The 24698-nt window shown below is 46.2% G+C and overlaps 2 protein-coding genes across 3 annotated transcripts in view; one reads left to right on the top strand and one right to left on the bottom strand.

Moving 5' to 3' along the window:
• WNT5B (Wnt family member 5B) overlaps nt 1–24698 on the top strand; it is a 99257-nt gene that overhangs the window by 39331 nt on the left and 35228 nt on the right. The gene's annotated exons all lie outside the window — the stretch shown is intronic.
• FBXL14 (F-box and leucine rich repeat protein 14) lies at nt 8320–15778 on the bottom strand. Its single transcript, XM_070494179.1, has one exon. The coding sequence runs from the start codon at nt 15458–15460 to the stop codon at nt 14258–14260; it is 1203 nt and encodes a 400-aa protein (XP_070350280.1). The 5' UTR covers nt 15461–15778; the 3' UTR covers nt 8320–14257.

Raw genomic sequence — 24698 nt, 5'->3', positions numbered from 1 at the left:
GTCCGCACCTGGGATCCGAACTGGTGAACACCGGGCCGCTGAATCGGAACACACGAACTTAACTGCGCCACCGGCTGGCCCGAGAGATACTCTTAATGTTGCTTGGGGGCTTAACCTGTGCTGACAAATGCTTAATTTCAAGATCTTATACAAATCAAGAGTAAAATGCTCTATCAGACCCAAATTTGGGGCATTTGTCATCTCACTCCTGTTGGCAATTCTGAAAGCTGGAGTTGGGTCCAAAAGGATACAGCCCACTCTGTCAGCTGGGGCACCTCAGGGGAGGGACACGGCATCAGATGAGAAGTGACGGATTGAAGACTAAGGATTGCCTTATCATCAAAATTTTTCTATTCTGGACCGTTTTTAAAATAGGGATTTTTTAAAGTAAGGATTTATGTATCACTTTTAAGAGCTGCTTTGGGGCTGGCCCCGTGGCCGAGTGGTTGGGTTCGCATGCTCTGCTGCAGGCGGCCCAGTGTTTCGTTGGTTCGAATCCTGGGCGCGGACGTGGCACTGCTCATTCAAACCACGCTGAGGCAGCGTCCCACATACCACAACTAGAAGGACCCACAACGAAGAATATACAACTATGTACTGGGGGACTTGGGGGAGGAAAAAAAAAGGAAAAAAAAAATCTTTTAAAAAAAAAAAAAGACCAGCCTTAAATAAGCGGCATATTTTAGTAAAAATAATATTTGATAGCTGTGATGTAGGGAATGCCAAGTAAATACCATAATGGCAATTATCACTCATCGGCCACCACAAGTTTGGGTGATTCTGGGAAGTTCCATGGCTACTGGGAGATGCTGGTGATGGATTTGGGGACAGAGCAGGGGAAGCAGAGCGCCACGAAGTCAGGATGCAGGTGCTGAATTGAGATTGTCAGCCGAGGAGAGAGTTATGTGAACCGGATGATTCGTGTGCCCATATGATGGAAAAGGAGTGAACAGGGAGAATTTCAGAAATATAGAGCAATACAACAGAGATAATTTGAGCAGGAGTTAGGTGCAGACCTCGGTTATCAAGAGCATGAGAGAAGGAGCTAGAGAAAGTACTATAGAGAAGTGAGGCTCCATTCCTCCCTGTGGCTCCTGCACCCAGTGCCATCTGGAGAAGTAATAGTTCCTGTTTTCTTCGTGGATTCAAGGGAATTCCCAGCTATTGTAGGTATGCCAGGTAGACACAATGAATTTTGGACCAATAGCATTTCAAACTCAAGATATCATTTCTTTCTCTCTTTAGATTTTAACCAAAATTTTCTCTGTTACTTTGGAAGCCCATACTTTGTACTTCTCAATTCTGATTATGTTCATCTTGTTCTTTGAGTGGAAAATTAAGAAAGTTGAACTTAAGTTGGTTTTTAGATACATTTGTATGGTCTAATGAGAGTCTGAAAGATGTTTATATTCCAAAGTACTAAAATTTTCAACTGCCCTGAAGAATCTGAGATGCATTGTTGTCAACTCTTTTGTCAAAGTATTGTTTCCAAATTGCTATTTTGCTCTTCCCCGAACTGGTTTCGGTAGGAAGAGCGACTTCTAAAACAACTGGTATTTTGTTCAATACAGTATGTTAAAAGGGCAGGGAAGTACAAGAATATTGATGAATACCAAAATACTGGTGCTAGGCCGAGGAGAGAAGTAAACGGGCATTCTGAGCAGCGATTTGGGAAGTGAATCCAGGAGAGGAAGCTTTGGAACCACTCTCCCTGGAAGGCAGACTCATCTCAGGACTTGCTCCTTGTTTGAGGAGTCAGCCCTCCTAGGCTCTGCTTTAGAGACAGTCCACTGTCCCCTTTGATGCCCTTGAACGTATCACTTCACCTTTGTAAAGAAGTTCATCTACATCTAAAGTGGGGTGAAGATTATTCACTCCTGGAAGAAGTGTCACAACATTTTGATAACCAGCGGAAGTGATTTCGCGAGCCTGTCTGTCATGATTTGGGGAGAGGACCCCTAAGGGTCCACTCTTGCTTCCTTTCTTTAGAGAAACTATATGGTCCCCTCCTCCTGTAACACCCACCCAAAGAAGTATGAAGGCCAGCATCAAATACTAGTGCAATATTTGCGTTAAGTATTAAATGTACCATATGAAATGTTATGATTGTGCTTCTCTCCATCCGGTTCTCAATTGTTTAGGGTTCTTGAAAAATCAATAAGGCAAAATATGTCAGTAAGGCATTTATACTGATGAAGACAGACCAGAGTTCTTGTTTTGTTTTTTGTAGTTATTTTTGGTTTTGACCAAAGGTATTTTAGGAACTTGGGAGAAAGGACCTGGAAATTGTTAGTCAGCTGAGTATTTATTTTGAAATATATGCTGACTTCTCACTTTCAGAGCTGAACAGCCTAATCCTTGATCATCCCAGAATGAGTTTAGGAATTTGTGATCATTTCCTTTTTACTGGTATTTGCATACATCACCAACCAGCTAGGTTTAGAAGGATGAGCGGTCTCTCTATGGTGAAATAGAACGATGAGAACTTAGGGCCAAGCTGAAATGTTCATCGTTATCAATTAATTCTTACTGAACATTCATGTATAAATGATATCAAAGAAGGTCCTTCACAACATACAGAGAAGACAAACTCCCTTTCTGTAGTGTACATTTTTAAAGGAAGATTGCAAATAGGCTAATAAAAATGGTTTGCCTCTTATATTGTTATCCATGTCTTGCATTAGGAGTTTCATGGATATTTGCTTAGTGTTGAGGGGAAGGGTCAATGCGTCTAATAAGAAGGAGGATATCTGGCAAGATTGGGAACATGACCTCTTGCCCTCCAAAGCCTGGGAAGCCCCAGTGAATGCTCCCTGTCTTAGCAGTATATGGACAGGGTGCCACCTCGCCCCTCTGCATGCTAAGCGGGGTCAGAGGTTAATGAATGAGTGAGTGCTCTCCTCACACATGAGATCCTGTTCGATAGTGGTTTTATAAATAAGGGCTTAAATGGGGTCAGAATAGGACCTGCATATTGCTTCCAAACTCTAAATCTTTTCGAAGTGACAGTGTTCAGAGATGATGTCCTTCCACTAGGGGAAGGAGAGATGAGGCCCTTGTGCTTGGAGATCTGGACGGCTACCACTGGCTCAGGAGGTCTAAAAGCAGGACCAAATGGAAAACAAAGCCGGGGAGGTCCTTGCTGCCCGCTATTCTTCTCTAGTAATCCCTTCAAAAATAATTGCAGACCCAAACCTCTGGCCTCCAGCACATTTTCCACTTGATTAGAGGCCTTTGTGAGGTAGGGAAAGGGACCTGCAGACTTGTACATTGTGCTGAGGACTGAAATGTCCAGCTGGGATTTTTTTCCATCAAAAGGGGATTTTAGTAAAACCATTATCAGGGGCTTAAAGGAGAAAAGCTGTTGAGCTGCAAGTGAGGGGGAGATTAGCATTAGCAGGCTTGTTTTTGGCACTGGTGGAAGGGTGGGAAGGTGTTTGCAGCCACTCGCACACAACTGCCTTAGTTTCTCTGCAAGTTCCTGACAGGTGCAGACGTAGGAACCAACGGGGGAGCGCGAACTGACAGACTTGGGAATGGCACAGGGGGCTTCACTCTCAAGCATCAAGTGGAAGCAGTCCAAATCAGGGAGGATTGCAAGGTAATGCTCGAGACCTGCTCGGTGGTGTGTAAGAGGCCATAAGACCTGCTTCTTTACAGCTTATGTGCATCTGTGTCACCTGGAATCCCCACCACGAAACCCTCCATGCCCCTCCTCACAGTCTGCACCGACAGGGCAGCAGGAAATCAAGACAGAGGGAAGGGGTCCTGCTGGCTCACTTTAAAGGGCAAGTGGACGCCTGCGTGGACACTTTAATTTTTGTGGGGGAGGGACTGAAAGGCCAGAGGAAGGTTAAGAAGGCAGCCGCAGTGGCTGCCCAGTCTGCAAATAAGTATTCAGGCTGTGTGGATTTGCAAACTGTGCTGCGGGAGCCCTCTAGGGTGAGGATGTGGGGAAAGTTACCTAAAATAGAAACTGTCTTCTTGGGATTACTAGAGCTGTCAGCTATACCTTTTTGGCCAAAATGAAGCGTAAAGAAGCCTGAAGCATGTGAGGTCAGTGGGCAGTGTTAAGGCCACAGATCTAGCTGCTACCTGAAGGGCCTGTGTGAGGCATGTCATACAGCAGCCTGCTCTGGAAACTCTTGTTTTCTATTTCTCCCTCTACGCACTGTCATTCTCGCTTGTTTTCCCTGTAAAAATGGGATAATGGATAAAATATAACGTTCTTCCTGACTGCCGTGAGCACACAGCTAGAGATGATATGGCCGAGGAGGGTGGGGCGGTAACAGCTACATGTTTCTGAGTAGGACATGTTCAGGTGTGTGGTGCTGTCACCTTACATCCATCTCCTCAGTCACAGGTTCACCTCAGGCCAGCTTGGTGACCCATTAGTTGGAATTTTTGTTTCAAGTCAGATTCAAGCAACCAAAGAGGGAAGACCTGTCTTCTTGAAAACATGTGCCACAGCCCAGGAGAGCTGTTCTTGGAGACTGCAGATCAAAACGCAACCCTCCTAGTTCATTCTAAAGACCACCTTTAGGCACCGCCAGTCGTTAAATAGTTTATACTTTCCCTCGTTTAATTTCATGTAATGTGTCCTCGCCCCTCAGCCTGCCCTGTTTGCTCCTCCTCGGCTGTGTGTGGAGTGACACCTGGTCTCTTTTCTTTCCCTGCCACTCCTGTTCCTGTTTGGGTTGTTTCCCCTGGATCTGTATTCATTTGGTATGGTCACTGACAGTGGCATATTTCAGCTGAGGTGTCCATAAAGCTGTGTGAGGAGATTTTCTGCTTTTATAATTCACTGATGGGTGCTGGAAATGGTAATCTTCTTCATGCCTGGGCCCTGAGTTCCAGAAGCTTTTCCTTTCTTTGCTTTCGTTCTCTGAGCTAATAGGCTGCGCCTCATCCGGCTGATTCAGCGTGGCAGAAGCAGCCGCGGGGGATTTCCACCTTCCACCGTCTGCTGGTTTGTTCCACATTCGCACCAACTGCCCTTCAGACCCACGCTCTGATTCCCTGAGGCCAGACTGTTGAGCAAGAGGGCCAGAGCCCCAGCCTCTCCTGCCCTCAGCCTGTCTCTCATTGTGGCATTTGATGGAATCCGGCCAAGTGGGCCTGGCAGTCCTTTCTCTTTGTTTTAATTCGTGCTACCTTTTCCTAGTCTCTGTTTTCCGTGGGAGGAATTTAGGTACGTGAGCAACCTTAGTTCTTTATCAGGGCTCTTAATCATTTTCAGTTTCATAGACTCCTTTAGATTCCAAGAAGATGTCTTCATCTGGGCAATAAAGATACTCATTTTAATAATAATAAAAAAATAGATAATCCTAAAATTTTAAAAATATTTTTGTTTTTCCTCAAAGACTCTAGAAGTTTTCATCACAGGCAATACACTTTCTATTTTTTTTTTTGTAATAAAAAAAGCTAGCACTTTTGCTTTTGCTGTTAAAATTGCTATCTCCATGTATGATTGTAAAATTTTTCCCCAGTGGTTCTCCCAAACTTCTCAACTACGATAATCTAACAGGATTTGTGTGAGATGGTCTTGAAGGAAAATTAGAAGTTGATGTTTGATTCGCACGGCCTCCCAGGGCAGAGCTGGAGCTCGCTCAGGAGCCTTCAGTAGGAGGTGGCATCTGTTACCCTCCCAAAGCGGTGCGCTTGGCACCTGGGGCTCCTTTGAACAGTTTCACTATTTTAAAATTCCATCTTATCTTTTTGGTGATGTGAGACTCCTCCCTGTCAACTCTGATATGCTGGGGAAATTCTTTGGAGGGCCGGGGAGGTGACTAGAGGGCATTTGCCAGAGGGGAGGAGGTCATGGTTCCCACTGGAAATAGCCTCCAACTCACAGACAATGCTGCCGCCTGCTGACCACTCGCGGGCCTTGCAGACTTTGTGGATAAATAAATTTCGTCTTTTCATTTTCCATCTTCCACACTGGAAAACAAGTATTTAGAGTTTTGCATTAGCCATACTTTTTCTGCCTTCTAGTGGATCCTAAGGTCATCTTGATAGACTTGGGGTAAAGAAAGCACAAGGTCAGACTCCTAGCTCCCTGATCTGGTGTGGATGTGATTCCTGGCTGCGTCACAGTGGGGAGGGCGAATTGTGTGTCAGTCGGTGGGAGAGGTTTTTGGGGGCGGTGATCAAGGTCGAAGAACAATCCAGAGGGAGACAGAAATGACTTTCCACCCCGGCCTTTCAATAAAGTGTAGCACTTGACTTCTGTCTCCTAACTTGCATATATACATTTTTATTTCTAAAGTAAGCTGTGATGAGGCTGTTTGTTCCTAAGTCCTGTGTCGTGCTTACTATAGTAAATTTCTGCAGTCCCTCTTGTGATTCCATTGGAAATTAGACCTGTATGTGTGGGAAAAAGATAGGCCAGCTGCCTTCCTTTGGGTCACACTGTTCTGATTGTCGCCGTTTGAATCTGAGCACAATGGCAGGGCATGCGGCTCAAGTGCGCAGATGTCAGCCAGGGTTGGAGGAGCCAGTCATCTATCTGTTCCAGGCCAGAAAATGTGAAGGCCTCCTCTGCTTCCTATAACAGCAAGCTGCAAACTTCATAAAGTTCAGGAGACCACAGAACCTAGCCATACGCTTTTTACAGATTCCCGAAAGACTCTGTCTAAGTTGTATGCATTTGAAATGAACTGGAAGGCTAGAATTGTCACTTTAATTTTGTCACTTTCACACTGGTTGCTTAAGACACAGCTACCGGTCCTTCTTTCTTGGCAGTTCAGCACAGTGGGCTTCTGAGCTATGGAGCTAAGGTCTAAAGCACTGAGGTAAAAATGAAGGGACTTGTTAGGTTGTCTTCCATCCAAGGACATTAAGAATTTGAGGGGCTTAACTGGTGCAATTCCTCCCTCATTTTATGCATCTGTCCAATTTTAGTCTCGGTAATTTTACTAAAGAGTCTAAGGAATATCAAGACTAATTTTTTTGGTTCCTCCTTATTTAGAGACCACTTCTCAAAACATAAAATGGAAGCAGGCAGCTATTCCCACACAAATGGGTACATAAAAATGCCCATTTGGGGTAAAGATTTCCTAAGGAGAAATATTATTATGGACATTTGTAGTAAATATTTTCATTTTCCTTTTAGAAGAGGAAAACAATGCATTCCAAGCCATATTGAGTAATTCCATACTATAAAAAAATTAATCTGGTCTCAAAGAACATTTTTCCCACAGTCCAGTTCAGTAACTTGGACCCACGAAATGAGTAGTAATCATTGACAGACAGCTGTGTGCTAGGCCTGATCCTTCTGGAGTGTGGATTACATAAATTGAGGAGCAATAAACATAAGAGAGTGCCTGATATTAACAAATTAGACCCTTTTACTCTTTCTGGACAAGAGGGATTTGTAAACTAAAGCATCTGTGAAGTCAAGCCTTTTTATCCTTGGATGAAGGGAACATAGCTCGTGTTCCTGCAGCCCGATTCTACTGTATAAAGGGCACAGTGACAGACATTTGTAAATGCGTTAAACCTGTGTAAGACTTCCAGCGTTTGTACTTCATATTACTATTTGTGACAAAGCAGTGTTGTGGAAACTAGCTCAAATCCTCTGAGGACAACAGGTGACAGAGTTGACACTACCAGCTACTTCGGCACCCTGTAGCCCATTTAGCAACTTGCACTACTTTTTCAGCTTCTTGAATAACCCTGTATATAATGCTTGCAGAAGATAACTGAGTTTGCATGATTTATATGCCTATTAAATAGTAATAATAACTTTAAGCATTTGGGGTTTTTTTTTTTACTCCAAATGAAAATAATATCCTCTAGTTTGGCACCTTTCTGAAGCAAGAGGTCAGGGTGCTGATGCTTTGCGGTGTGTCAGGGAGAGATCAAAGAGCTGCCTGCATGTTGATCACTCTCTGATTCGTGGTTAAAGTCTGGAGCAGCCTTGGTTCTGATAGCGACCCCTCACATCACCCAGACAGGATCTTTTCACTTGTCAAGCCTCTTTCCTCATTTATAAAATTAAATGTACAATATCGGCCAGATTTGGTAAAACAAAAATTTTGAGACGGAGAAATTGAACACCATGTTATGACTGAACTCTGCCAGCAGATCCCGTTCACATCCCTAGCACCTGTCACCTGGGTTTCTCTCCTGCTCCACACAAGACCTCCTCCTCCTCTTCTCTGTAATTGAGACTGCTTTCCACTAACAAAGAAAAGCAAACTTACAAGGATAGGTGGCATTTGTTCCTTTAACAATTCAAGTGGAAGAGTAATGAGATAATAAAAACTTGTCTTCTGTTTTTTTTTTTCCCAAGATTTTATTTTTCCTTTTTCTCCCCAAAGCCCCCTGGTACACAGTTGTGTATTTTTAGTTGTGGGTCCTTCTAGTTGTGGCATGTGGGACGCCACCTCAGTGTGGTCTGACGAGCAGTGCCATGTCTGCGCCCAGGATTTGAACCGGTGAAACCCTGGGCCGCCAAAGCAGAGCACGCGAACCTAACCACTCGGCCATGGGGCCGGCCCACTTGTCTTCTTTTTTAAAGAACTTATGTACACTTTTCTAGGTTAACAAATGCAGGCAGAGGAATTCCAGTTCTATTTTGTTTTATTTAGAGGGATGCTAACATACCCCACCCTAGTGCTGTGCAGTTAACATCTCTTATTTTCTCTGCACCTTAGCTGGAAGACTCGGCTTTATATCTACCAAATGTTCGGGGTCGGAACAGTCAGCTCCACCAGGCAGAATCAGAGCAAGCCCTGGAAAAGAGGAAAAGACTAAAACTGATCATTTGTGGACATTTAAATTGACCAATTACCTAGAAATAGCCGTTTTCAATCCAAGACCTCAGAGTGTATGCTTTTATTCCAGCTGTGCACTTACCTTTGTAAGTTCTAAATTATTAATAGTTGGCACTGATCTAAATATGAACGTCTCATCTGTTTGACATTCACTTTTCAAAAAATTTAACTTGCTACCTAACATTTGAACAAGTACATTGACAAAGATGAGATAAATATGTGGCCCAAGCATCAGCTTCGATTTGAATGGAGCTTTCCAATTGCTAATCCTGTGCCTTACCCATGATCACATTATTTCATCAGAAAGCCTCACCTCGGTCTCCTCAGGGATTCACAGTGGCACAGAATGTAGGTCTCGCCCTCTGCTAAAGGCATAGAATTGACCGTTAAAAGGGGGTGAAGTTTGACACGGGGAGCAGAAAGACAACAGGGGACGTCCCCTGGATGACTGCTGCACCCGAGCCGCGGAGAGTGGAGGCCAGGGCTCTCCTTTCGTGGACCGCGACGAGACGGGTGTCAGAAGCAGTGTGAGGTCTTGATTCGTTTACAGATCTGATCTTTTAATCAAGAGGTTCTTATTCTTTGGAAACACAGTGTTCCCTGGGGGGCCACTGCCCTTTCTCCTTTGAAAACTTGAGTCCAAATTCTCTAAGTCAAAAGTGAGAGGTTTTACTTCTATTCCAAGACCAGCATCTGTCTAGTAGCCCCTGCAGGAGAGCACCAGGATTTGGGGATGGGCCAGGCTTCGATTTACAGATCCCATGTCCTTATTTAAGAGAAAGTTCTTACCTTTAAAAAGAAACTCCAATAAAAGGAACATTTGCTTTTTCAGATCTTTTTGTTGATTTGAATCACGAAAGAATATGATCAGTTTGAGTTTTCATAACTATTTAAGGGTGTACTGTACGTTAGGCAAGCATCCTTGTCACTGTTGCCAGATGTAGAATAATAAATCAAGCGGGCCCTGCCCCAAACTTAGGACTGAGGGCTTCGGCAGGAAGGAGTCCATGGCAGGGAGAATTATGCAACAGTGCCCTACACTCTTAGCTGGAGGCCTATCGTGGTTCTTAGGGGTCTGCAGACACTGTCTGAATCCCACGGTTGCCTTTGTAGATCATCTTTTCAGTACAAACATTAAAGGGCTATTGCCCAGTGAGACAGAAAAGACAGGTATGCACAGCCCTTTCCCGACTACTACCCTACAGTTTCTATGAGGCTGATTACTTCTCGATGATAAAATTTACACTAAGTTCCTAGTTTGGTTTTTCAGTTCTGAAGTTTTAGCAGATGCCTCAATCAGGTTTTTTCTTATTCTAAAAATTGCCCTGAAGTGCCTTTTAACTTTTGTACCACCCATAAAATATGTATCAGGTGATTTTCTTTGATGCTTCTGTTTTTTAAAAGCATTTCTGAGGGGGCCGGCCCGGTGGTGCAGCGGTTAAGTTCGCACGTTCTGCTTCAGCAGCCCGGGGTTCACCGGTTCGGATCCTGGGTGCAGACATGGCACCGCTTGGCAAGCCATGCTGTGGCAGGCGTCCCACTTATAAAGTAGAGGAAGATGGGCATGGATGTTAGCTCAGGGCCTGTCTTCCTCAGCAAAAAGAGGAGGATTGGCGGCAGCTGTTAGCTCAGGGCTAATCTTCCTCAAAAAGAGAGAAAGCATTTCTGGGTATGGTGGAGATGGAATCAGTCCACCCATATTCTGTTTAGAGTAGTGCCCTGCAGCATGAGCTTGTCCATACTGTGTTCAAACAGCTACCACTCACTTCTGTGAGGTCACCCCACTGGAAACCAACGTGTGATCAGTAACTGAGCCTTCTAATAGCGCAGAAGGGAGCTGGACTTTGGAACTGGACCTAGTTTGAGTCCTGGTTCCCCTCAGTGGCTGGGTAACTTAAGGCCAGTAGTAGGCCTTATTTGGAAAACAGGATACCCGTTTAGCAGACTGCTTTGAGGACTAAAAGGAGAAACTTGCAAGTACCACGCAAAGCACACCATATTCATTTCTTTTCATCCAAACAGGTTGAGAGGTAGGCAGTTAACCTTGACTGATGAAAGTAAGTGGTTTATTTTTCTCCAGAGATGCTCCAGATGTATCCTCAAGAATGCCCAATTCAGGATGACGATACTAGGCCCGTGGTCTTAACTTTCAAGCTTTAACTTACTGACCCTCAGTCAAGCTTATAGTTAACCTTTGAAGTAAAACGCAAGGGGCCAGCCTGGTGGCGCAGCGGTTAAGTACCAGTGCTCTGCTTCGCGGTCCAGGGTTCTTCAGTTCGGATCCCAGGCATGGACCTATGCACCACTTATCAGGCCATGCTGTGGCAGGCGTCCCACATATAAAATAGAGGAAGGTGGGCAGAGATGTCAGCTCAGGGCCAATCTTCCTCAAAAAAAAAAAAAAAAAAGGAAACAGAAAAGCAGAAAACCCTTAGTTAGAGTTGCTAGATTGCTTTGTGTATTAAAATGAAGAATGTGAGAACAGAGGCTGAGACTTAGGAGGTGTTCCAGTTTCAACTGACTGGATCTGTACAGCCATGCAGTCTCTTGGAGGAAGAAAAAGTCTCAGAACCTACAGCTTGTGTAACTTTCCTGCACCATAGTGTCAAATGTAAATTAGAAAGCTGACCTAATTCAAAGTCCCTACTTCTTACTAGGGTTCACACATTTTTTTTTTCGGGCAATAAGTACTGTAACCTAAGAGGAAAGAAAGAGGTCCACACCTTCTCAAAGAAAAGGAAGATGGATCTAGTGTCAGGCTCAATTAGACCCAATTGTGATGGCTCTCCAAAAAGGGACAATGAAGCTTTTGTGATATGCACAAGCAGAAAGCTTGGAAATTTTGCAAAACAATCTTACTCCAAGAGAAACCTGGGTTCTAGTTCTCTTCCTGGAAGGAGGTGGGGATCGAGGAAAGCTTTATATTACTCTTGTCAGCTTTTGCTGATGAATATTTTTTGCTTTTTCTAAAAAAAAAAAATCTCAAACTAAGAAAGACCGAAACCGAGGAGTAAGACTTACTGTACTGTCTGAGCATTTATGCTCTTCCACAGGATGGAAGCCCAACCACAGGGGGTCAGAGGATTTAGTTATTGTCTACCAAAGGGAACTCTTTGCTCGAATTGTTGGTATTCATTTATCTGCCCCAAATTCAGCCTAAGAACCCTCACCAGGGTGGATCAAGTGGGCAGCTTCAGCACTGGAAGTGCTTAAAATGCAAATGTGCAGAACTCCTGGCCAAGCTCCCCATCCCCCAGGAAAGTGCTTAAATCCAGCCAGGCCTGGAGGAGAATGTTAAAGAGGGCTGGAACTGCCCTCCTCCTTTCCAGTAGGACCCTCACTCACACTGTGAGATTCAGTATGCATGACTGAGCAAGGGAGCCAGCAAGCAAGGACCGCGCTCTTTTAACTTTTCTGAACAATGGCTTCGGTTCCCTCCGCCCTTCACCATTTCACATCCTCCCCACACCCACTCAAAGTGTAAAGAATCCCATCTTTCTCCCCGACTTCCACATCTCATGACCCATTTTTGCAACATTACCCCTAGAGCTCATTTCCATCCAAAGAAAAGTTGGCCACCGTGGGGAAATTGTGACTCTTACAAATCTGGTTTTTAAAAATGTTTCATTTTGTTCAATTTCTTTAAACTTCCATATTGTTGACAGTTTAAAACAAAAAATTATATAAATCTGCAGTCTAATCACATTTCTAGAAACAAAACATTTAGATGTCAGTAGTAAACCTTATACAGAATAAGTTTTTAACCACGAGCTTACTCATACCACATAGGACGCACCAAACTCTGTGCCTTATTCCCCTTTGCTGTAGAGGACACGAACAGCACCTCCTACTCTGGCACGTTCCCAAACACACACTGCCTTAAAAATAATCCACAGATACAAGGTTTTTTGTTTTGTTTTTTTTCAAAAACATACTTCATATTTCCTCTTTTATTATATAAATATCAGTTTAACCTTTTACTGTAAGAATATAAACGTTTTAAGAGGATCTTTGTTATTATTTATACAAATTCACAAACAGTACAATTAATTGATAAAGGTCTCTGGGTTTCTTTAACTCCATGATCTCACATGTTGCTGTGGAGGACTCTAAAAAAATAAACAAACAAAAAATCCAACAAAAATATACATCCTACTCAAAAGCGATTTTTTTAAAGCCACAAGTTCCAACCCCCACCAAAATAAAGTCACCTATTCCTCCATTTAGAAACAGAATTTTTTAAAACCCACAAACTCCCATTTTATTAACAGAACAGAGATAAGACGTGAATGTCAGTCTCCTCCCCTTCACGCTGCAGCCCCAGGGGCTCTGCAGGCCAGCTCTGCCCGTCTGCTTCCACCAGGAGCCTCACTGTGTGACCTTCTTGTGGAGAAACTTGGAAGAGGGTGAGGGTAGGCAGAATTTGCATATATAATAATCTTTTCAAGACACAATCTGCATCTCAAACAAACAAAACAGTTCGATTCATTTCTCCCACACATTTGTGCTATAAATTAAGTCAGGATTTAGAACACCATTGGGCCCTAAAACCCCACCGGACAAGCAGAAAAAGAAAATTATAGCCAGAATGTGGAAATGGGACACATTGGATGGATGGGGTTTGGGAAGAAGCCAAAACAAAAAGGACGTACAAACCCAAGGGGCATCTTTCCAGTCTAGGCACAAAAATGTTGCAGTCTCAAAATATCTCTCTTGTAGAATTCCAGGGCTTCAGAGAAAAAAGTAAACTAAAACGAGGTAGCCAGACATATATATATATATATATATATATATATATAATTTATATATATATAATATAGAGAATATATTCAGCAGACAAAAAGGACCATGATTTCAAATTTCTTCAAAAAATAAAAAAAGGAAAAGAAAGACAATAAAAACGAAATGAGCGTGAATAGCAGAGTACTGTAAAAGGAGTGATGAGAGGAGACTGGGATTAGGTAAAAAGTGGAAGAAGGGTGAAAAGGCCGTTGTAGTTGGGTTTGCTTTTTATACATTTCAAAATAAAAACCAGATCACAGTATTTAAATGAAAGCTTAAGTGAAGGCAGACATTTCCTCAGCTCCCCAGGGTCTAAAGGACTAGTCACTCCACATCCCCATTTCCAAATGGAACGCAGTGGGGATACAGTGGCTCAGTCAGTCCTCCATCCCCCTGCAGGGAGGAGTGGGTGGGTAAGTAGCTGAGTCCATCTCTCCATCCTCAGGGAAAAAGAGAGGGGAGTACCGCCGGGGTAGCACAGGAACCCGAGATGCAATGAGAATGGGCGTGTAGTGGGCGAGGGTGCTGGAGGAGGAAAAAGAGAATGAGCCTGAGGCTTCGTGTCATTGCCCCCATCTCATCCACCGCAAGGATCTATGTATAAGTGTGCGTGTCGAGTGCGGGGGCGGGGGGAGGGCCGTGGTGGTGACGGGAGGATGAACAGGGCGGGACAAGGGGAGGTGGTGCTGCCGCCCTCACCTGACCTTCTCACTGTCCGTCATCTGCCAGAGTCCCAGGTTGAGTACTTTGAGGCAGGGCAGCTGCGTGATGCGCTCCAGGCCGCGCTTGGTGATTCGGGTACAGCCGTACAGGTCTATGCCAGTGAGCTGGCTCAGGTGCTCGGCAATCAGCTCCAGGCCCTTGTCCGTGATGCGGACACACTGTCCGATGTTGAGCGTGCGGAGCCCGTGCATCTGCCGCACCATGCGGTTGATGCCATCGTCACTGATGTGGCAGGAGCAGAGAGAGAGGGACTTGAGGCCATCTAGGCCCTGGGCTATGTAGGCCAGACTCTGGTCCCCCACCTTGTCACAGAACGACACATCCAGCCCCGAGAGACGCAAGCTGCCCATGGCCAGGTGCATGATGCCCGTGTCACTGATGTTGTCGCAGGAACGCAGGTTAAGGCTGCGTAGGCTGCCCATGTGCGACAGGTGCAGGAGGCCCGCGTCCGAGATGCCCCCGCAAAAGCTGAGGTTGAGGAGCCTCAGGCCCGTCAGCCCCCGGGAGATGTGCTTTAGAGAAAGATCAGTGAGCTTCTGACAGTCCTGCAGCGTGAGCTGCTCCAGGCCCAGGCAGCCCTCGGCCGCGCTGCGAGTCATGCCAGCCAGGTGCCCGATGCCCACGTCGGAGAGGTGGCGGCAGCTGCGGAGATTAAGGCTCTTGAGGCGCTGCAGGCCCCAGGCGATGAGCAGGAGGCCGGTGTTGGTGATGTTGCTGCAACCCCCCAGCTCCAGCACCTCCAGGCCCTTGAGGTACTGGGCTATGCGACCCAAGCTGCTGTCGGTGATCTGCTTGCAGAGGCTCAGGTTGAGGGCGCGCAGGGAGCCGATCTCCTGCACAAACGCGTGGCCCAGCCCGTTGTCGGTGAGGTTGTAGCAGCCGCTTAGGTTGAGGCTCTCGATGTTGGCCATGCCCTGGATCACGTAGCTGAGACTGCGGCGGAGGCTCAGGATCTGCACGCGGCGGATGCCCCGGGCCTGCAGGCTGGGGAACAGCGACGGGTTGGCCCGGCGCAGGTGCAGCTTGGCCTCCACCCCCCGCCACACCGACTTGTGGTAGGCGGCGTCCCGCCAGGCCGTGCACACCTGCGCCGCGCGCCCCTTGTCCCGGACGTCCAGGTAGCCGAAGATCATGGCCAGCAGCTCGGGGAACAAGCACGAGATGTGGGTCTCCATCTTCCTCCTCCCCCCTCCGCGGCGCTGGGGGGAGGAGGCGCGGGCCCCGCCGCTCCGGCCCCGGGAGGCGACGAGAGCGGTTCGCCCCGGCCGCCGCCGCCGCTGCCGCCGCCGCCGCCGCCTCGGGCCCAACGGACGGCCCCTCCCCGCCTTCCGGCTCCGGCCGCCGCCGCCGCTCCTCCTCCTGTGCCGTGCGTCCTTCCTTCCTTCCTTCCTGCCGGCCTCGCCTCCCTTCCCTTCCCTCCCCCCGCCCCGGGCTCCGCTCGGTCCTCACATCCCGGGCGGGGAAGGCGCCCTCACTCACTCCCGAGCCGGCCGGGCCGCCGCCGCCGCCGCCGCCGCCGCCGCCGCCGCCTGGGGTCTACCCGCGCCGCGCTCGGGCCGCGCCGCTCCGCCCGCTCCGCCGCCGCCGCTCCCACGCCCCCTGCCGCATCGCCACCTCCTGCCGCCGCCGCCGCGCCGGCCGGCGGCCGCCCAGGGCCGGGGCTGCGCGCACGGGCTCCGGGCGCCGCGTAGGCTTCCTGCCGCCTTTGTCTCGCCCGCTTTTCAAAGCTCCCAGCCGGGCCGCCCGCACTCCGCCGCCCAGGCGGGGGGACCGGGAGGCCAATCCGGGCCGCCGGGCGCACGGCCCTACTCCCCCCGCCGCCGCGGGCAGTTGGGAGCTGCCGGCCCGGCACGGAGGACGCGCGGCCGCCGCGGCCGGAGCGCGGCTCGGCGCGGACCCCGGGGCGGGCAGGCGGGCCGCGCGTTTGGTAGAGTCCGGGCCGTCCCCTCGGCTCGACTGTGCCTTCGCGCGGCCCTCCGCCCCTCGGCGCCCCCCGCCGCCCGCGCAGTGGTACTGGCCGCGCCGCCGGAACTGGCGGAGCCGTTACCCTGGAAACCGAGTTCTTCCTCGTCTGGGCGCCCCGGCTCTTAACCCTGTAGGCGCCGTCGGAGAGCAGCTGTCAGCGGGGCTTCCCCACCCTTCTCCTTTCCACCTGGTAGCCGGCTGTGGAGCCGTCCCCTTTCTGGGCCACGCCCCAGCCCGGTTCGTTCCTTTTCTTTGCTGCTGACGTCTGCACAGTCTTTTCCCATGGTCTACTCGGACAATTCCTGACCCTTACTTTACACCCTTCTCCCTTTATTATCCTTGCCAGACCCTCCTCCCAATAGTAGTTCTCAATAATCATCAGTCCGACTCTGCTTCCTTTTTTTTTTTTTTTAACTGTCCCTAATGCCCCTTAACACGTCTCGGTTATCACACACCAGTTCTCCCCAGTGAGACTGTTTCCTACGATTCCTTTCTCTCCAGTCTTGTGCCTTAAATTATGGAGAAACTCGGCTTTATTCATTCATGCCTTTGCTTGACACCGACCCTTTCCAGTCCTCGTTCTAGACTTATCCATTACTACTTCCCTCTAACATCTTCTGGTTGTTTCCAGACACCAGTGTGAGTGCTTACACATTGGCGCTTCCCTCCACTTCCGCTCTTCGCTGCTGAACTGGGAGCTGTCGGAGGGCCGCCCCACGCCCTCGCAGCTCCTTACCCCCTTTTGCGCTTAGACGGGCAGCCCTCCCTAAGCCTCGTTTTAGGATCTTTTTCTTTCTCATCGGCCTCTTCGAGTATATGTAAATCGTATGGCCCAGTTGTGCTGATAATCAATATATCTGTATGTGCCGATACAAACTTTTTTATAAAATAGAATGACTATCGGAGTGGTGTAAGGGGCTCCAGCAAACGTCTGTTGGGTTGTCAACTTGTTATATGGAGCCAGGGCAATGTTCCATTCTAGAATGAGGCTCCGGGGTCTTAGATGCCCACACAGGGGATAGGATTTCTGAGTTTCATTTTAACTACCCCCAAACCAAGAATTTTTGGGTCAGAGAAAGTGACCCTCTATATTTTTAATGAATTTATGGGTCCACAAAACTAGATATAAGACAAGCTGATTTATCTATCAGAGAAGGGACATGGTTTCATTGATTCTTTGACGACCTGAACAAGACTTTGAATAGGTTCCATATTCAGTGTATGAGATTGTAGAGGCCAACACTAGAGCAGGGACGTAAAGATTCACTAGTAGGCATAACGCGTTTTAGACCCCCACCCACCTCTCCTGTTCCTAAATCAGGAAATGCAGAAGCAAAAATTCTTACAAGTTTGCTGCCTCACCCACGTGACATGTGGTGTGAGGCCCATAGATTTTTATGCCCTTCCTGAAATAATGGACTGTTGTGTTAGTCATCCAGATGATTCCAGATATGCTGTGGCAATAAGTGTCACTGTGCTGGGGCATACCTGGGCTTAGACTCTTCCCCTGGAGTCTATCTAGGTTTTGTTTCGATCACTTCTGCCTAAACTTTTAACTTAAGCCCCAAATGAAACTCACCTCTGTTGTTGTTCTGAGAGGTAGATGTGTTTGTGTTGAAGTCAAGGTCTTAATCCAAAACGCCTTAATCCTGCTTAACACAAAACAAAGTGCTAGCCCTCATGAGAGACGGGGAGGGTTGGACCTGACCTAAAGAGAAGGGGCTTAATGGGCTTCCTCCTCTAGACCGCCATTGTTCTCAAGTTTGCGAAGTCATTCAGAGGTGCCTGGAAGCACTTTCTCTAGAAGTTGGCCACCTGGTCCTAGTTCTAGCAAAACTTTTTCTTGAGTTGAACTCTGGGATTTTATTAACGCAGAGCCTTTTATTTAAGGCGTTCAAACATATATTACAAGGATTTTCAGCAATATTATTATTTTCATGTTCAATAAATAGGAGAATAAGCATCAAGAAGCATTTCAGAAAACGAACATTAGTGGAAAAAGAAGTGTGGTATCAAACAAACCCTGTGCTGAGCCTGGAGACCTGCTGACTTGTTACGGGTTGAGGAAATGACTCTGCTCTCTGGGTCTCAGTTTCCTCATGTAAGATGAGGGCAGTGACTGGATCACCTCCAGGGCCCTTCCAATAGTAACACTCTGTGAGACCAAGAGCCCACATTAGTCCTGTTATCTCCTCAGCCCTGGCATTATGCATTGTTCCTAATGCAGGCCCAAGATTAAGAATATTTTCACATGTAAGTGGCTTCTTGGGGATTTTGGTTTAGGCTCAGATTAGGGACTCAGAAATAGGTGGAGGGTGTTATGGACCAGAGGCTCTGATTGTCTGGAGAAGATGTATACCAATGGAGAAAATCCTGTGGATAGTTGTTCATTTTTTAAAGCAGGCTGAGATTTATGTATATGATCAACAAATTGCAGCCAGAATGAAGTCTTTTCCTGAATAAGCTGTGAACTTCTGATTAGAATAGCCTCATGCAGGGACTCTTGAAAACTTCCCCAAGAATTTTTTAAAAACTAGATTTTCAGATAGGATGTGTTTTTCACCTGGATGGGGCTAGAGAAAATTGAGAAGCCCAACCCAAAGATCTGGCTTACTTAAGGATGTATACTTCCTCGTATAGAGAGGGAAGATTGGTAGGAAAGATCAGAAGAGATCTGTAGCTTTTTAAACTCCTCATTCAAGAATATGTGTATCCAGGGGGCCGGCCCGTGGCCGAGTGGTTAAGTTCGTGCACTCCGCTTTGGCAGCCCAGGGTTTCGCCGATTCGGATCCTGGGCGCGGACATGGCACTGCTCATCAAGCCATGCTGAGGCGGCGTCCCACATAGCAGAGCCAGAAGGACTTACGCCTAGAACATGTAACTATATGCTGGGGGACTTCGGGGAGAAGAGGAACAAAAAAAGAAGATTGGCAACAAATGTTAGCTTAGGTGTCAATCTTTAAGGAAAAAAAAGGAATATATGTATCCAAAAATAGTGACCCAGAATCTAGCTGGTGGGTGTTGGATCAATGGAGCTAAAATATTTTGAGTGTGTGTTATATTAACTCTAGCACACTCATGGCACAACGCCTGCTATGTAGGAGGCACTCAGTCAATGTTGTGGAACTGAAATAAAGGAGAACAATAACAATAATATCATATCTTTATGAAAGACTTCATAAATGTCCAAACTTCTCCAAGAGTTCTGCACCGTCAATAGCAATGGATATCTGAGGTTTATAAAATGGTGCCTTTCCAACTACTTTCCAACTTCAGGATTGCTTGAGAGCAACCTTCTCTCTATCCTAAGTATTTCTAAGCAGGAGAGCACCTCCTGAATTTTGGAGATGAGAGAGTGAGGACTTGATTCACTGACTGCAAAAACAACAACAACAAAATAACCTTATTAAAAAATGGGCAAAGGGCTTGAATAGACATTTCTCCAAAGAAGACATACAAATGGCCAATAAGAGCATGAAAAGATGCTCAGCATCAGTAATTGTTAGGGAAATGCTAATCAAAACCCCAATAAGATACCACCTCACACCCATTAGGATGGCTACTATTACTAAAACAGAAAATAAGAAGTGTCGGTGAGGATGTACAGAAACTGGAACCCTGATGCACTGTTAGTGGGAACGTAAAATCATGCAGCCACTGTGGAAAACTATGGAGATTCCTCAAAAACTTAGAAATAGAACTACCGTATAATCCAGCCGTTCTACTCTGGGTTTATATGCAAAAGAAATAAAAGCAGAATCTTGAAGAACTATTTGTACATCCATGTTCGTAGCATTATTCACAATAACCAAAAGGTGGAAACAACCCAAATGTCTCTCATCGCCAGACGGATGGATAAACCAAATGTGGTCTATACATACAATGGAATATTATTCAGCCTTAAAAAAGGCAGGAAATCTTGTCACATGCTACAACCCAGAGGAACTTTGAGGATATTATAGTAAGTGAAATGTCAGTCACAAAAAGACAAATATTGTGAGATTTCACTTACATAAGGTCTGTAGAGTAGTCAAAGTCTACTAAAAGTCAAAGTCGTCGAAGTCAAACAGAAAATAGAACAGTGGCTGCCAGAGGCTAGGGGGAAATGAGGAGTTGTTTAATGGGTATAGAGTTTCAGTTTTGCAAGATGAAAAAGTTCTGGAGATTTGTTACACAATGTGAATATACTTAAGACTATTGAATTGTATACTTTAGAATGGCTAAGATGGTAAATTTTATGTTATATGTATTTTACCGCAATTAAGAATGAAAAGATGTAAACAGATCAAACTTTTGAAATAAAGATGTAAATAAGTAGGAAAAAATATGTGAAAATTGTTCTCAAATCAACAAATCGCCAGGAGCACCCTAAAATATTTGTTTACTCTCTCCCAAATTATTAGTTTGCTGTATCCTGTAAACATGGACTTTTATCCACCACAGTAAAAAGAAAGGTTTGAGATCTGAGCTCTCTCCTTAGCATGGCCGCACATGCTCTCGTCCAACTCGTGCGAGTGGAAGGGAGTGCTATTAATAATCATCCCCAGATGAATGGGCACGCCCTTCCTCTCCTGTGGAAATGGAGTTGCCATTTGTAATTTGCAGCTTTTGAGTGTGAACTCTAAAATATATTTTCAGGCGCTTGATCAAAGGATTAGAAATATTTTGACAGAATAATTGCATATGTCAGCTATTATTTGTTAATATTAACAAACACCTAGGTACCTATTACAAAACAGGTAGCTATGACAACCCTAAAAAAATAAGCTGTGTTGTATATGTAGCCATTTCCGGGGCCTTGAACACTTAGAAAGGTGGGTCTGCAGTCACTCCGTGGTTGGGGAAGTATTAATAGGATTCACGTGCACTGCTCTGTGCTCCCGGCTAGACGACAATGAGCGGTGTTTCTGTCGTTAACTTGGGACACGGCAATGAACTAGAAAATAGCTGCTGGTAGTGACCATATTAGTGAGTGGTGTAAGTGCCAACAGAGTGATTTTATACATAAAATGTCTTCAGCTTGGAGGACCACCTCAGGGAGCCTAGAATGTGGATAGGTGTTGATGGGAGGAAGGTCATTACGGAGGGTGGAAAGTCATTTAGAGAACGGCTGGCTTTTCCTTACTGGTTTGGAAAAAAATAAGAAGACTGTAACAGCAACCATAAATTGTCATACATTGTTATGCTTCTTCCATATTGAGGCATCAGTCAGGTGAATTTTAAAAATCATTTTTTCGAAGAATTCTTAGCTTTTTTTTTTCCCCCAAATAAGGAAACTTTATTTTAACTCTTGTTTATCTGTAGTTGGAATTCAGTATGTGAAATTAGAAATTTTTAGTTCCTGGTTTGGACTTTTGCTGCTGATTTTACAACCAAGACTGCCTTGAAAGAAATTATTTTTCAATCAGATCTTTCTCCTCATGTGCCCAGTTCATCCCTCTCTGACAGTAGAGCTAGGTGGTACACACAGGCAGCGATGGGAAAGGGGCAGCTGTTCAGAGTGTCCTGCCTGGGCCCTGGGAAGGCCCTGCTGCCAGGGCGGCTTCCCTGTGGGTCTCCCTCAAGTGCCTGTGACGTGAGGGCTGCTTAGCACACCTCTGTCCCCAAGGCAAGATGGTGAGCTAGATTTACACCAGACTTGGAGTCTGAAGTCGTGCGTGGGAATCCTAGCTCTCCCATGATATTGCGTGACCTGTGGCAATGTGACTTAAATTTGCTCATCTATAAAATGAAAGTAATTCCTGTTCACAGAGCTGTTATGAGAATTCACTGAGAAAAAAAAAAATCCATGAGAAAAGAAGGCCCAGTGTAGAAGCTGGCACATAGTAGGGATCTAAAAAAAAAAAATGCCATTTTTGTTTTTTCTTTTATAAATGCGCCGTGAAGAAACCCCACACAGATGTGCCCACAGTTGTACACGCACACATTTGCTGAGAAGTACATTTTTTAAACGTTATTTCCTGTTTTTAAGAAATGTGCAGGTTAAAGGAGCGGAAACAGCAAAAGTGCAAGAGCCTACTAAAATGATCTTTCACTTCGAGCAAGCTGTCTATCTCTCGGCACCTCATTTTCTCCTCCCTAAGTCAGGAAGAGCAGCAGTTCGTTCGATCGATCTTCAAGAAGTAGGCCCACACTCCTCTTCTGCCAGACACACATCCAGCCTGTTGCCTTTGACCTGTATTTTTCCTGCCACCTCTCACCTGTCTTTTGCTTAGAGCACTGGTTCTCAAGCCTGAGGAGGCATCAGAATAACTTTGAAGGCTCCTGAGTCAGAAGGTCTGGCGTGGGGCCCAAGAAATCTGCATTCCTAACAAGTTTTCGGGTCATGCCGATGCTGCTGACCTGAGACCGCAGCACTGAGAACCACTGGCAGAACGACCTCCTCCTCCCCAGTGTTCTTTCTCAGGCTTTAAAACTTTTGATAAATTATACTTCTTAAAGGCTCTCCCTTTTTAGTAAAATAAAAGTGATATAGAAAAAAAACTATATTGGTTTATTTTCCCCCCATCTTTTGTCTTTTAGTCCTCTGGTATGAAGACTGAATTTTTCCCCCAGTGACATAGTGAAAAGAATATGGGTTTTGTGGTTAGGCAGATTGTGGGTTAAAATCTTGACTCTATCATTTATTAGCTCTGTGACTTTGGACAAGTTATTTAACCTCTTGGAGCCTCAGTTTTCCTGTCTGTAAAATGGGACTAGCGATTTTCCAATCTTGGGAGTTTTGTGCAGATTGAATGGGATAATGCGAGTAACCTCCTAATACAGTCCCTGACCGCCATGAAAAGCTAATATTTATAGAGCATTTATTGTGCATTAGACATTCTTTTAAGGTCTTTACATATATGAATTTATTCTTCACAACAGCTAACCTACACAACCTGTGAAGAAGTTTCCATCATTATCTCCGTTTTACAAATGAGGAGACTGCTGCAGGGAAGTAACTGGCTTCAGACAGAACAGCTAGCAGGACTGCAGTTTGAACTCTGTAGTTTAGATCTAGAGACTGCATTCTAAACCGCTGTGCTTTGCCGCCTGAGCGATGTAAGTTTATCATTCCACCTTGCTAGGATGCGGTTTCTGTCTGACACCAAATAAAGGGTTCATGAGAGCAGTGGTCAACAGTGAGCGAGCTGTGCTGTGAGCACTACTGGGCCATGGTGAGTTGTGGCTTTCATGGGAAACCCTTGAAGGCCCTGGTTGATTTGCTAACCAGAGTAGGTCACTGTGTGTGTGTGTGTGTGTGTGTGCGCGCGCACGCCCGTGTGTATGACTGAGAGGGGTGAGGGGGTGCCTGTGTGAGTGGGCACACTGTGGGTAGACATGCTGATATCCATTTTATACCTCTCGGCCCGCAGCTGGGTGCCTGGCTGGCTCTGGCCTTGTTGAATCCCAAGGGAATGTGCTTGTGTGTAATCGTGTCACCCTCTAGTGGTTACTTCCCTGTTAGCCCTTTATCCGTGAAACAGCCCACTCTTGGTGTCGGTGACCGCTCTTCCGAATGAGACTCAGTGAGCAGGATCTCAGGGAGATTTTGGCATGGAGGGGTGGTGCTGAGAAAAGAGGAGTGTGGCTGAGGTCAAGAAGAGGATGGCAGGATCTGAAGAGAGGGAAGGTACTCCCAGAAAGAACTGTTAGTCTGCTGGCGGAGAGGAAGGGGGAAACAGGACAGGCAGGACATCGGGAGAGAGGAGCCGAGGAAGCCAGTCTCAGTCAAGGCTCCTGCGCGTCGATTTTTATCCAGGACCGTTTTGTATTTGTGGGACGGGACAGTTACTACATTTGGAGTTCTTTCCAGAGCTTCAAGACAGAGGGCTGAAGTGGGAGTGGAGAAGGGATATTTTTAACCGGTTTCAGTTCTCTTTTGCAAGAGCAGTAGGCAAGGCTGTGTGACTAACATCTAGAGACTGGCTAAATTCCCAACTTCTGCCTCCCTGGAGGACAGCTGGCTTCGCTGCTTCTCCATGGCCCGAGGCTGAGTCTCTGCCAGAAAAGGCCATCTCTACCAGGATCCTCATAGGTTTGTCATATCTTGATAAATATTTCAAAGGCAAGGAGGGGATCAAAATCAGTCTTCCTTGGCGCTGGTTTGTCGCACCACATCAGGCCTGAACTCTGCGGTCTAAAGCCTTACTGGGCCGGAGTCTGAAGGTTATTCCCTTTTGAAAAGTTGCTGGCTCTGAGCCAGGCTTTGCTGGAAAGTTCTATTTGGATGAACCAGAGCATTTAAATTTCTTACATAACGCCAGACCCAGAGGAGTCTTAGGGCTCCGCCCCGCTGCAGAGTTCACAGCCAGGTCCCCTTTCTGCCAAGAGGATACGGTTAAACGTTTAAAAAAATAGCCAGAATCTCAAGGGGTTAAAAAGCAAAATCTCAGCCTTCTTCGTGTTAACTCTTCACACCCCAGAGAAGAGGGTTAGGAGATCAAAATCAGATCTTCATATCATGTG

The sequence above is a fragment of the Equus asinus genome, chromosome 22, assembly GCF_041296235.1.
Source record: "Equus asinus isolate D_3611 breed Donkey chromosome 22, EquAss-T2T_v2, whole genome shotgun sequence".
Lineage (NCBI taxonomy): Eukaryota > Metazoa > Chordata > Mammalia > Perissodactyla > Equidae > Equus > Equus asinus.
The sequence above is the reverse complement of the archived record's forward strand: the minus strand, read 5'-3'. Positions and strand labels throughout refer to the sequence as shown.

Excerpts from the sequence above, each read along its gene's own strand:
- FBXL14 (XM_070494179.1), bottom strand. The coding sequence starts at position 15,460 with ATGGAGACCCACATCTCGTGCTTGTTCCCCGAGCTGCTGGCCATGATC.